Source organism: Pongo abelii, chromosome 11 (assembly GCF_028885655.2).
Source record: "Pongo abelii isolate AG06213 chromosome 11, NHGRI_mPonAbe1-v2.0_pri, whole genome shotgun sequence".
Classification (NCBI taxonomy): Eukaryota; Metazoa; Chordata; class Mammalia; order Primates; family Hominidae; genus Pongo; species Pongo abelii.
The window spans coordinates 76828629-76842306 of record NC_071996.2 but is presented as its reverse complement, the minus strand read 5'-3'; the positions used below and the strand labels follow the sequence as shown (position 1 = coordinate 76842306).

Sequence of the window (13678 nt, the reverse complement as noted above, 5' to 3'; positions counted from 1 at the left end):
GGCGGGGCGCGCGGGCAAGGCGGGGAGGGGCGGGGCCCATGGTCTGCGCGCAGGTGCCGCTCGGCGCCCGGCCCGCCCGTTCCGCTGCTGTCGCCGCCGTCGTGCGTGCCGCTCGGCGGAGGGGACGGGCCTGCGTTCTCTCCTCCTTCCTCCCTGCCTCCGGCTGCCGGCAGGACCTTTCTCTCGCTGCCGCTGGGACCCCGTGTCATCGCCCAGGCCGAGCACGGTGAGGCCCTTAGGGATCCCGGGGGCGCGATCTCCGCCAGGTCTTCGGCGCCCGGGCTCATTGCCCTGAGGCTGGCGCGGGGCCCGGGCCCAGTGGCCAAGATGGGGCCAGGGCAGCGGGTGGCTTGGGGGTGTGTGGATGAATGAGGCGCTGTCGGACTAGGCCGCGCGTCGGGAGATCGGCCTACGCCTCACGCGGGAAAGCCCTGGGGAAAGCCTTCTCCCGACGCCGGGACGCCCGGTGGCCCAGTCCAGAGAGGAGGATGGGGGGTGGGGCCCACTTTGGGTGGGCTGCCGGCCACCTCTCGGTAGGCCAGAGGACCCGACAGGAGCTGTTCATGTATCTGTTCTTTGGAGGCCTGGGGGTTGGCCAGGAACAGGTGTCAGGACGCTGAGAAGGGAAATTCCTGGCCCTCGGGGTCAGGGATCAGAGGCTGGAATACTACTGCAAGGGCAGGGCCCCAGCGTAGTCCTAGGAGGTACAACTCTCAGCCAGAAGACTGGGACAATTTTCGTTCCCAGCTTCTGAGACGTGAGCTTAGCGGTCCTTGTGATTTCACTTTGCAGTCCAAGAGTGGGGCTAATTCTGCACGCATGATTTGGAGACAGAACTAGTAAGGGACAGAGAAAGTTTCGACTTGTAAATAAAAAGGTTCCGTCGATTAATTTACCATTAGAAATAGTAACCATAGTGTAGATTTTGGAGGTTGCTTATGAGGACTGATGAGCCGTACCTTCATTGCCAAAGGTGGGAGGGACTTGGTGGAAGGACCCCAGTACCTGGTGGGTGTTCATCTATGTGAAAAATGGGGGTTGTGGGCGAATGGGAAAGATAAGATTCCAGATTATAGAGGAATGGTTTGGTGTGAAGGGTGACTTGGTTACTGGTGGTTCCACAGTGGAATTTTCTTTGACTGTCTTCTGTGTACTTGCTTCCAAATGCTTTCTTTCATATAACCATATATCAGGTTAAGATATAAAGTGTTTTGTGAGCAGTGTGGATGGAAGATTGGTAGCTAAACTCTAAGTTTATCTTTGATTCCTGGTGCCACAAAAATTTTATTTATTTTTTTATTTAGGACAGAGCCTAGCTTTGTCGTTCAGGCAGAGCCCAGTGGCGTGATCTTGGCGCACTGCAATCTTCGCCTCCCGGGTTCAAGCAGTTCTCGAGCCTCAGCCTCCCTAGTAGCTGGAATTACAGGCACGCGCCCGACGGCCGGCTACTTTTTTGTATTTTTTTTTCCTTTTTAGTAGAGACGGGGTTTCTCCGTGTTGGCCAGACTGGTCTCGACTCCTGGTCTCAAGCAGTCTTCCCACCTCAGCCTCCCAAAGTGCTGGGATTACAGGCCTGAGCCACCGTGCCCGGCCCAACAAATACTGATTTTAGATCAGTCTTTCTGGGACTTCTCAGCAATGACTCTTTTGACAACAGATATGTTTACAGAACTTTTTAAAATTTTTTTGCTTAAAAAAAAGTGGATTTAGCTCTGTGTTAGTTTTGGATCGCTATACACAGTATGTTTTGTTCTTAATCTTAATTCAGTAATATATTTTATGTGATGAAATGTGTTTTGGGTCCATGTGGATAGTAAAAAGTGTTCATATGTTTGCTTTGGTATTTCAGATGCCCCCTAAAAAGGGAGGTGATGGAATTAAACCACCCCCAATCATTGGAAGATTTGGAACCTCACTGAAAATTGGTATTGTTGGATTGCCAAATGTTGGGTAGGTGAACGTTGGGGCTTTTGTGATTTTCATTTTGTAAATATTTTGGGTCCTATTGTAGAAATGGGAACCATGAGGTAATTAAACTTTAAATTGAAGAAAAGAGGCCAGGAAGCTGGACTATTAATGTTGCAAAATTAGGCTTTAGTTTAGATATATTTTATTGATTTCAGTGCTGGTTGGCTATGTGTGGTACCTACATAGGCTGGCTACCAGAGGCCATGCAGTAGGATACTTTAGGAAATTTATTTGAAAGCTCCACCATAGGCTTGATGGAGAAGGAGGTGACAGTTTCGAATTTCGTAGTGGAACTTGTAAAAGGTTTGCTGTTATAAAGTGTCTAAATCTGAAAGTTCTGAGAGCAGAAATTTGAGTTTTTGTAATGTTTTCTTTTCTTTTTCTTTCTTTTTCTTTTTTTTTTTGAGACGGAGTCTCAGTCTGTCACCCAGGCTGGAATGCAGTGGCATGATCTTGACTCACTGCAACCTCTGCCTCCTGGGTTCAAGTGATTCTCCTGTCTCAGCTTCCTGAGTAGCTGGGATTACAGGTGCGCACCACCACGCCCAGCTAATTTTTGTATTTTTAGTAGAGACGGGGTTTCACCATGTTGGCCAGGCTGGTCTCGAACTCCCGACCTCAGATGATCCGCCTGCCTCAGCTTCTCGCAGGGCTGGGATTACAGGCATGAGTCACTGAGCCCGGCTGTAATGTTTTCAAAATTACAGTGAATTGAATATATGTAAATAAGAGAGTGATAGGAAATATATGTGGGGTTTATCATAAATCTATACACACGCAACTTAAGTGTTCAAAGTCTTCTTTTTTTTTTTTTTGAGACGGAGTCTTGCTCTTTTGCCCAGGCTGGAGTGCAGTGGCATGATCTTGGCTCACTGCAGTCTCTGCCTCCCAGGTTCCAGCAATTATCCTGCCTCCGTCTCCTGGGTAGCTGGGATTACAGGCATGTGCCACCACGCCCGGCTAATTTTTGTATTTTTAGTAGAGACGGGGTTTCACCATGTTGGCCAGGCTGATGTTAAACTCCTGACCTCAGGTGATCTGCCTTGGCTTCTGAAAGTGCTGGATTATAGGCGTGAGCCACTGCACACAGTCCAAGTCTTCTTTTTTCATTATTTAACCTTTCACTAACCTTAAAATATAAAACATCTCAAAAGTGATTAGGGTGTACTAATAGGTAACAGATTCAGTGTGGATTTGTGAAAGTGATCAAGGGTGGCCTTTTAGATTGGTGGCAAGTAGGACAATCATGTTCTTAGGTATTCCGAGGAGCTCCTGTCGTAGGGATTCCTCAATGAATAGAGCATGGTGTGACCAAGTGAGGCATGTCTTAAATTCATGTAATGTAAAACATGAGCAAGTGTGGCTGTCCTGATTTCAGTCTTTCCTGGAGCTTGAAGAGGTTTTCATTTTGAAGGGATTTCCTGCTGTGATATAGTCTGCTTGCAGAGTAAGACTAAGTAGAGAGTCGAAATGTAAGCAAAACAAATAATTAATCAAAATACTGTAGGGTTCTATCAATAAACGTGAAAGCAAGGTATGATCATTATGTATGTTGTGGGCTTTATTGCACTAGTAAGGAAGTTATAGTTTTGAGATATTGACATACTTCTCATTCTAGAATTGTTGCATTTACTACAGCTTGATTTTAAATGGGACTATATTAAAATGGGCCACATTAAGTGTTTTCTGTACATATAGGCAACCCTCTGTATCTGTGGTTTCACGTCCTTGGATTCAACCAATCTCAAATCAAAAATATTTTTTTAAAAATTGGCTGGGCATGGTGGTTCATGCCTATGATCTCAGCACTTTGGGAGGCCGAGGTGGGTGGATCACTTGAGGTCAGGAGCTTGAAACCAGCCTGGCCAACATGGCGAAACCCAGTCTCTACTTAAAAATAACACAACAAAAATTAGCCGGGCATGGTGGCAGGAGCCTGTAATTCCAGATACTTGGGAGGCTGGGACAGGAGAAATAGCTTGAGCCCGGGGGGTGGAGGTTGCAGTGAGCCAAGATCCCGCCACTGCACCCCAGCCTGGGTGACAGAGCAAGACTCCGTCTCAAAAAAAAAAAAAAATTTTTTTTAATTAAATAAAAAATGACAGTACAACAATAAAAAAAATACAGTAAACAACTATTTACCTATCATTTACATTGCATTAGGTATTATACTACACCATTGTATATAAGGGACTCAATCTGCTGGAATCTTAGAACCAATCCCCTGCAGCTATGGAGGGACGACCATATAAGCTTTTTAGTCATAGAGCATAATGAAATTAATGTACGTGGAAATAACCTAAAATATTTTATTATTCAGAATAAGTGTACTGTTTACACTTTTAAATAAAATGCTTTCCCTGCCCAGTGTCATTGAGGTATACTTCACAAATGGTAAAATTCACTCATTTTAAAGGTACAGTTTAATGAGTTTCGGCAATTGTATTTGGTTGTAAACACTACTTTTTGTAGAATGATCTTATTTCACACAACTGTATCAGGTAGGATTCTTTGTAAGCAACACAATTCTGGCTATTTTCAGCAAGAAAAAGAGGTTTATTGGAATAAGTGAATTAGGATCTGAACAGCCAGGCCTCAAGAGGGATAGGAGCCAAGTGGTGCTGGCAGAAATGGGTCCATGTGGAGCTCAGCCATGTGAATCCCTGGACTTCTGGGTGTTTCTCATTTCCTGTCTCTCCTGTAATTCCAATTCCTGAGTAAGGAAATCCGACTGGACCTGTGTGGTTCTGTATAGGTCTACAAGATATAGATTGTGGGAGGGAGACAGTTCTCTAAAGGATGGCCTGCTGATCAAAAGTAAGGACATTCAGTACAAGACCATCTAGAGAATCTCTTGGTTTTTAGCTGGGTGAATAGGAAGGCTTACTTTTTAGTCTGCATAAAGCTGATGACCCAGAAACTTAGAGGTAATATTTATAGCTAATCAGATATCGAACATTTACTATATACCAATCACTATTTTGAGTACTTTATATATATTATGTAATTTAATAAGTGGTTTGACATTCCCCTCCATTGCAATTTAAATTCTGCGAAGGTAGGAAGGTACCGATTGTCTTGTTCTTGCTTATTGGTATATTTCTAGTGCCTAGACTGGTGTTAGAAACATAGTAGATATTTAGTAATTATTTGTTAATGGGACACGATGGTGTTAGGAACATAGTAGATATTTAGTAATTATTTGTTAATGGGATACATATTTCCCCTTTGATGGCTGGATGTAGATTTAGTGATAAGGAGACATGTTTTTGTTTTTGTTTTTTGAACAAGATTTTATTCTCTTGCCCAGGCTGGAGTGCAGTGGCATGATCATGGCTCACTGCAGCCTCAACCTCCTGGGCTCAAGCAGTCCCCACTCCTCAGCCTCCTGAATAGCTGGAACTGCAGGCACACAAAACACCGTGCCTGGTTAATTTTTGTATTTTTTGTAGATGGGGTTTCACCATGCTGCCCTGAGGCTGGTTTCAAGCTCCTGAGCTCAAGCGATCTGCCCGCCTCAGCCTCCAAAAACATGTCTCCCATTAAAACATGTCTCCAGCCAGGTGCGGTGGCTCACACCTGTAATCCCAGCACTTTGGGAGGCCGAGGCAGGTGGATCACAAGGTCAGGAGTTCGAGACCAGCCTGACCAACATGGTGAAACCCCATCTCTACTAAAAATACAAAAATTAGCTGGGTGTGGTGGCACGCCCCTGTAATCCCAGCTACTCAGGAGGCTGAGGCAGGAGAATTGCTTCAACCTGGGAGGCGGAGGTTTCAGTGAGGTGAGATTGCACCACTGCACTCTAGCCTGGGTGACAGAGCGAGACTTCGTCTGAAAAAAAAAAACAAAAAAAACAAAAAAGCCTGTCTCCTTGCCCCGTGTGGTGGCTCACGCCTGCTGGAATTACAGGTGTGAGCCACTGTGCTGGGCAATTAAATGGCCTCTTTTAATGAAGTAGAATATGGAGATTTGGTTTCTAGTTCTGTACTGCCTTTTCTTACCCGAGTGACCCTTTATAAATGAGCTCCGGTTCGACCAGTGTATTATTGTGGTTGTGAGGATTAGAAAATATTGGGGGGAAAGTACATTTTGATACAGTGTTCCAAACTTCTTTATTTCTGTGAGGGATAGCTCTTCTTGTTGCTATCCACTGCATCAGATGGGATTAGATTCAATTAAGAGCATCAGAAAACCCCAGATAACCAGTTTTTTTTCTTCATGTAAAAATGTACATTTTGCAGTCATAGATTGGTATAGTGGACCTGCTTTATGAAGTCCTCAGGAACCCATGCTCCTTTCACTTCACAGCTTGGCAATCCCTAGGATGTGGCCTCATCCTCATGGTCTAGGGCTAGGGTCCCCAAACTTCATGCTGGGGACTGATACCGATCTGTGGTGTGTGAAGAACCAGGCTGCATGGCAGGAGGTGAGCAGCAGGCGAGTGAGCATTCCCACTTTAGCTCCACCTCCGGTCAGGTCAGCAGCAGCATTCGATTCTCAGAGGAGCGCAGGCCCTGTGTGAACTGCGCATGCAAGAGATCTAGGTTGCACGCTCCTTATGAGAATCGAACTAATGCCTGATGATCTAAAATGGGGCAGTTTCATCCTCAAACCATCCCCCACACCCTTGGTCCGTGGAAAAATTGGCTTCCATCAGCCAATTCATGGTCCAGTCCCTGGTGCCAAAAAGGTTGGCGGCTGCTGGTCTAAGTAAGGTGTTGTGAATTCCAGGCAGCTGGTTATCCAAAGGGTCAAGGGGCCAAACTTGACTAGCAGCCTTTTTCCTGTAAACTGCCATACCATCCTTCTGCCAACATCCCTTGGTCCAGAATTTAGTCACAAGAATTTAGTTGCAAGGAAGGCAAGGAAATGTAGTCTTTATTTTGACAGCCACATGTTCGGTTAAAAATTCTGTTACTCTTGGCTGGGTGCGGTGGCTAATACCTGTAATCCCAGCACTTTGGGAGGCCAAGGCAAGCGGATCACTTGAGGTAAGGAGTTTGAGACCAGGCTGGCCAACATGGTGAAACCCCATGTCTACTAAAAATATAAAAATTAGCTGGGTGTGGTGGTGCACGCCTCTAATCCCAGCTACTCGGGAGGCTGAGGCAGGAGAATGGCTTGAACCCGGGAGGCAGAGGTTGCAATGAGCCAAGATTGTGCTACTGCACTCCAACCTGGGCCACAGAGCGCGACTGTGTCTTAAAAAGAAAAAACAAAAAACGATTACTCTGAAAGAAAGGGAAAATGGATATTATGGGCAACTAATATACTCTGTTCAAACACTCACAAACTGCCCCAGGAGAGTAATTGTCTTGCTTAGTTGATCCTTCTGGGAATGCATTTTGGTGTCCCTGCAAATTGCCTTCTCCCAATTTTCTACAGACCAGTTATAGCGTCTGTGAAAGCCATTTAGTATTGCTGAGGGAAAAGGTTGTAGAAACTGTTAAAAAAAGAAAAAATCACAAGAGAATTATCACCATTGTTTAGTTATCTGTTGTTGTGTAGCAAACCATTCCAAAAGTTCATGGTTTAAAATAGTAACAATTAGTAAACTATCGCAAGAACAAAAAACCAAACACCGCATATTCTCACTCATAGGTGGGAATTGAACAATGAGAACACATGGACACAGGAAGGGGAACATCACACTTCGGGGACTGTTGTGGGGTCGGGGGAGGGGGGAGGGATAGCATTGGGAGATATACCTAATGCTAGATGACGAGTTAGTGGGTGCAGCACACCAGCATGGCACATGTATACATATGTAACTTACCTGCACATTGCGCACATGTACCATAAAACCTAAAGTATAATAATAATAATAATAAAAGAAAAAATAAATAAAATAGTAACAATTTTTATTCGTCGGGAATGTAGTGAGTTAGATAGGTCTTCTGCCAGTCTCATTGGGATCCCTTATGTGACTGCATTCAGCTGGTGGCTAGTTGAGACTGGAAGATCCAAGATGGCCATTTTAACAGATCTGGCTGGAAGTCTGGGGCACTTCTCTTATACTTGGCCTGATTCTCTTTTTAAGTGGTCTCTAGACCAAGCTTCCTTATATCTTGGTGTCTGGCTCTCGAGAGAATGGAGGTGTGGCAGTGGCATAGCACACTTACACAGAAATCTTTTGGTCAAGGCAAGTCATGACACCAGCCCACAGACATGGGGAGAGGGGAAATAGACTCCACCTCTTGATGGGAGGAGTGACAAAAAATGTGTGGCCATCTTCAATCCACTGCAGTCCACTATTTTCCTAATACAAAATATGTGATGCCTATGTGTTCCTAGAAGTCTTCCTAGTTGATTCTTAGCTCACTTGTTTTTTAGAAGCTCCATTCTTGATTGCTCAAAGGAACTCACAGGAGGAAAATTATTCTCTAGGCTGCAAATACTGGTGATCTGAGTATTTTCATTCTAAAGAGCTGATAAAGTTAAGCTGAGAGTCAGATTCCCATGTCTACCGAGAAGACAGGAATCTATGGATATCAGAGATATCTCTTGATGGCTTGTGATTTTGAGCATCTTTTCATATGTTATTGGATATCTTATATAAAAAGTCTTTTTTTCTTAATGATTAGTTTTTTATTCTGGATATGAGTTCTTTGTTGGATATGTATTACAATGATCTCTTGCCAGTTTGCTTGACTTTTCACTTAAGATTAAATTAAGAAAAATTTTGAGCTGGGCTCAGTGGTGCCCTCCTGTAGTCTCAGCTACTCAGGAGGTTGAGTTGAGGTAGGAGGATCCCTTGAGCCCAGGAGTTCTGGGCTGTAGTGTGCTATGCTGATTGGGTGTCTGCAACGCCAGCCACAGTGGCGATCCAGTGTCTGCACTAAGTTCAGCATCAATATGGTGACCTATCAGGAGTGGAGGATCACTAGGTTGTCTAAGGAGGGTGAACTGGTCCAAGTCAAAAACAGAGTAGATCAAAACTCCTGTCCTGATGGGTAGTAAGATCTCTGAATAGCAACTACACGTTAGCCTGGACAATATAGCAAGACCCATATGGAAAAAAAAATTTCTTTTGAAATAATTTCATGCTTAAAAAAACTCACAGTTGCAAAAATAGTTTTAAAAATTCCTATTTAACCTCTGCTTGGATCCCCTAAGTGTTAAAATCTTTATAACTATAATACAATGATCAAAATCAGGAAATAAACATTGATTTACTAATCGTCCCTCTAATGTCCTTTTTTTGGTCCAAGATTCAATCCATAATTGTATGTTGCATTTACTTGTTTTTTGTTTTTTTTTTGAGATAGAGTCTTGCTCTGTCACCCAGGCTGGAGTGCCTTGGCCTCATCATAGCTCACTGCAGCCTCAAATTCCTGGGTTCAAGTGATGCTTTCACCTCAGCCACCTGAATAGCTGGGACTGCAGGCACATTTTATTATGTCAGGCTAATTTTTAACTTTTTTTTTTTTTTTGTAGAGATGGGTTCTCACTATGTTGCCCAGGCTGGTCTCAAACTCCTGGCCTTAAGATCCTCCCACCTTGTCCTTCCAAGTGGTGGGATTATAGGCATGAGCCACTGTGCCCAGCTGCATTTAAGTGTTTTGTTTCCTTAGTTTCCTTTAACCTGGAACACATTCTCAGTCTCTTTTTGTATTGGATATCCTTGACACTTTTGAAGAGTACTGGCCAGTTATTGTGTACAGCTCTCATTTGGGGTTTGTCTGATGTTTCCTCATAATTAATTTCAAATTATGTACTTTTGAGCATAGAAGTGACATATGCTTTTCAATACAGTGTATTAGAAAGCACATGATGTTGATTTGTCCATTTTTGGTGACGTTAACTTTGATTGCTCATTGGTATCTGACAGATTTCTTCATTGAAAGGGTTATTATTTTTCCCATTGCAATTAATAAGCATCTTGTAGGGGGTCCTTTGAAATTTTGTACATATATTGTTTCTCATACTTTTGCCCCCTAATTTTGGCATGTGTTATTGATTCTTACTGAAACAGTTATTATTGTGGTGTTTGCCAAATGGTGATTTTAAAATATCCCTTATTTCTTCTACATTTAGAAGAAACAATTTATAGAAGGAACAATGGAAATTCTATTGTGTAAAATCCTATTGTACAAAAGAGTTTCCCATTTATTCATGTATTTGATTATAATTTATTTATGTCAGTATGGATTCTTAATTTATTCTTTTGGTTATAATCCATTACTGTTGTTATTTTGTCACTCTAATTGCCCATATTTGGTGATTAGGAGCCTTTATGTTCACTTATAATCCTTTTGACATGTCCTGTTAATTTTTTGAGTGCTTTCTACTTTCTGACACCACAGTATCTTTCAATTATATACAACATATTTTATATTTCAGTACAATATGTTATTTGTACTCTGTCTGCTTCAGCCTTAGAATACATAAATTTTTATTTAGATATATGATTTTATTTCTCTTAGGTATATATTTAGGAGTAGAATTTTCTGGGTTACATGTGACTGTATATTTAACTATTGAGGACTGCCAAACCGTTTTTCAAAGTGACTGCACCATTTTATATGCGCACAAGCAGTGTATGTGGGTTCCAATATTTCATATCCTTGTCAACACTTGTTGTTATCTTTTTGATTATAGCCAAGTTGTGAAGTTTTTGATTGGTGTTTTTTCTGTTTTTTTTTTTTTTTTTTTGGACACAGAGTCTCACTCTGTTGCCCAGGCTGGAGTTCTGTGGCACAGTCTTGGCTCACTGCAGCCTCCACCTCCTGGGTTCAAGTGATTCTCCTGCCTCAGCCTCCTAAGTAACAGGGATTATAGGCGTGCGCCACTACCAGGTAATTTTTGTATTTTTAGTAGAGCCAGGATTTCACCATGTTGACCCAGGCTGGTCTCAAACTCCTGACCTCAGGTGATCTGCCTGCCTCCACCTCCCAAAGTGCTGGGATTACAGGCATGAGCCACCATGCCTGGCCAATTGGTGTTTTCTTGATGGCTAAGAATATTGACATCTTTTCATATGCTTATGACTTCTTCATTTTGAAAGATATTTTCACTGGGTAGAATTCTAGGTTAATAGTTATTCTTCTGGTGCTTTGAAGATAATCTTCTACTTTATTCCCTTTCTGGGATGCCTATTACAGACAAGTGCTGCATAATGATGTTGGTCAATGACTGACTGCATATATGACGGAGGTCCCATAAGATTATAATGGAGGTGAAAATTTTCTGTCACCTGGTGATATTGTAGCTGTGGTAACTTCATAGTGCAAGGCATTACTCATGTTTGTGGTGATGCTAGTGTAAACGAGCCTGTGCTGCCAGTCATATAAAAGTATAGCATATACAATTATGTACAGTACGTAATACTTGATAATAAATGACAGTTACTGGCTTATGTATTTACTATAGTTAATTTTTGTTTGTTTGTTTTTTGAGACAGAGTCTTGCTCCGTTGCCCAGGCTGGAGTGCAGTGGCCTGATCATAGCTTACTGCAGCCTAGAGCTCCTGGGCTCAAGCAATCCTCCTGCCTCAGCCACCTGAGTATAGCTGTGACTACAGGCACACGCCACCCCACCTGGGTAATTAAAAAGATATATTTTTGTAGAGATGGGGACTTCCTGTGTTGCCTAGGCTGGTCTTGAACTCCTGGCTTCAAGCGATCTCTTTGCCTCAGCCTCTTTGTGCTGGGATTACAGGCATTAGCCTCCATGCCCAGTCTATACTGTAATTTTTATTGTTACTTTAGAGTACTCTTTCTACTTATAAAAAAAAAAAGTAACTGTAAAACAGCCATAGGCAGTTCCTTCAGGAGGTATTCCAGAAGGAGGCATTGTTATCATAGGAGATGACAGCTCCATGTGTGTTATCCCCTGAAAACCTTCCTGTGGGACAAAATGTGTAGGTGGAAGACAGTGATATTGATTATCTGACTCCGTGTAGGCCTGGGTTAATGTATGTGTTTATGTCTTGGTTTTTAACAAAAAAGTTTTAAAAAAGCACACATTTTAAAGATATAAAAAAGCATATGGAATAAGGATATAAAGAAAAAATATTTTTGTACAGGTATACAGTGTATTTGTATTTGAAGCTAAGTGTTATTACAAAAGAGTAAGTTAAAATTAAAGTTGATAAAGTAAAAAGTATTGGTAAACTAAGGCTAATTTATTGAAGAAAGAAAAATATTAAAAAATAACTTTAGTGTATCCTGAATGTACAGTGTTCATAAAGTCTACAGTAATGTCCTAGGCCCTCACATTCACTCACCATCACTCATTGACTCACCCAGAGCACCTTCCAGGCCTGCAAGCTCCACTCATGGTAAGCGTCCTGTATCACTTTTATACTGTATTTTTACTGTTCCTTTTCTATGTTTAGATATATAGTACCTGCCATTGTGTTACATTTGTCTACAGTGTTCAGTACAGTAACATGCTGTACAGGTTTAGCCTAGAAGCAATAGGCTATCCCATATAGCCTAGGTGTGTAGTAGGCTGTACCATCTAGGTTTGTGTAAATATACTCTAAATGTTTGCACAATGATGAAATTGCCTAAGGACCCATTTCTCAGAATGTATCTCCATCATTAAGCGATGCATGACTGTAAATGCATGTTCTTCCCTAGATAGTATCCTGCTGAAGCTCTGGTTATTTCTTTCTCCAGTCTTTTTCTCTCTTTGTGCTTCATTTGGATACTTTTATTGCTGTCGTCAAGGTCTTTTGTTTGCAGTGTCCAATCTGCTATTAATCATGTCCACTGTATTTTTCATTTCAATTTCATTTTATTTCAAATATTGTATCTTTTTAACAATAATTTTATTTGGATATTTATCATGTGTTTCATTTTCTTCCTCATTGTCTTTATATTAGCTTTTATATCCTTAAGAAAAATTTTAAAAGATTTGTAACATTTATTTTAAGGTCCTTTTATGCTACTTCATCTCTCATTACTATATTTGTATTTACTGACTTATATCCTGATTTTGGTATATATATTTCTGCTTTTTTGCATGTCTTATGATTTTTATTGGATTCCATACACTGTGGATTTTATGTTAAATGCTAAATATTGTTGTTTTCCTTTAAAGAGTGTTGGACCTCGGTATGGCATTCAGTTATTTATGTATCAGATTAATTGTTTTGAGTCTTCTTATGATGGATTAACACGATTTTGTGCTCTGGTGCTACTTAAGCCCTAGTACTAAGACTTGACCCTTTTGAGGACTCTATCCAAATTCCCTTGTATTACAGGATCTCTCCACTGTGGCTCATAGGAATGTCAACTGTTCCAATCTCTGTGTGAGCCCTGAGAATTGTTCATCCTACTCTGTTTGTGTGGTTCTTTCCCTGGACTTGTAGTGATTGAATTTACTCATGCACAAATCATTACTTAGCTGTGTTCTTGAGGGGACCCTCTGCATCTCTTCAGAGCGTTTTCTCTGTGCAGCTCCTGCCTTTCTAGTATACTCTCCCATAAATTCTAGCTGCCTTGGCCTCCTAACTCTCATCTTAGTCTCTTCAACTGGGTGTGACTACTGGGTTCTGTTGGTTTCCCCTCTTGGAATGGTGACTTTGAAAGCATCAGTAGGCAGTAAGCTGGAGCAATTGTAGAGCTTAGTTTATTTGTTATTCTTCTCTCAGGGAACATAGTCCTGTGATGCATATTGTCCTTTGTGTGAAAATTATTATTTCATAGATTTTGTGTGGTTTTCTAGCTCTTTGTAGCAGGAGGGCAGTTCTTATAGC

General features: G+C 41.9%; 1 protein-coding gene across 2 annotated transcripts in view; it reads left to right on the top strand.

The window, feature by feature from the left end:
* The first annotated feature begins 22 nt into the window (after positions 1-22).
* OLA1 (Obg like ATPase 1) overlaps positions 23-13678 on the top strand; it is a 174245-nt gene continuing 160589 nt past the window's right edge. The window contains 2 exon segments of one of the 2 annotated variants that reach the window (NM_001134033.1): positions 75-226; positions 1850-1950. In NM_001134033.1, the coding sequence (NP_001127505.1) occupies positions 1850-1950 (101 nt within the window). In that variant the 5' untranslated portion in view covers positions 75-226. 2 annotated transcript variants of the gene reach the window in all.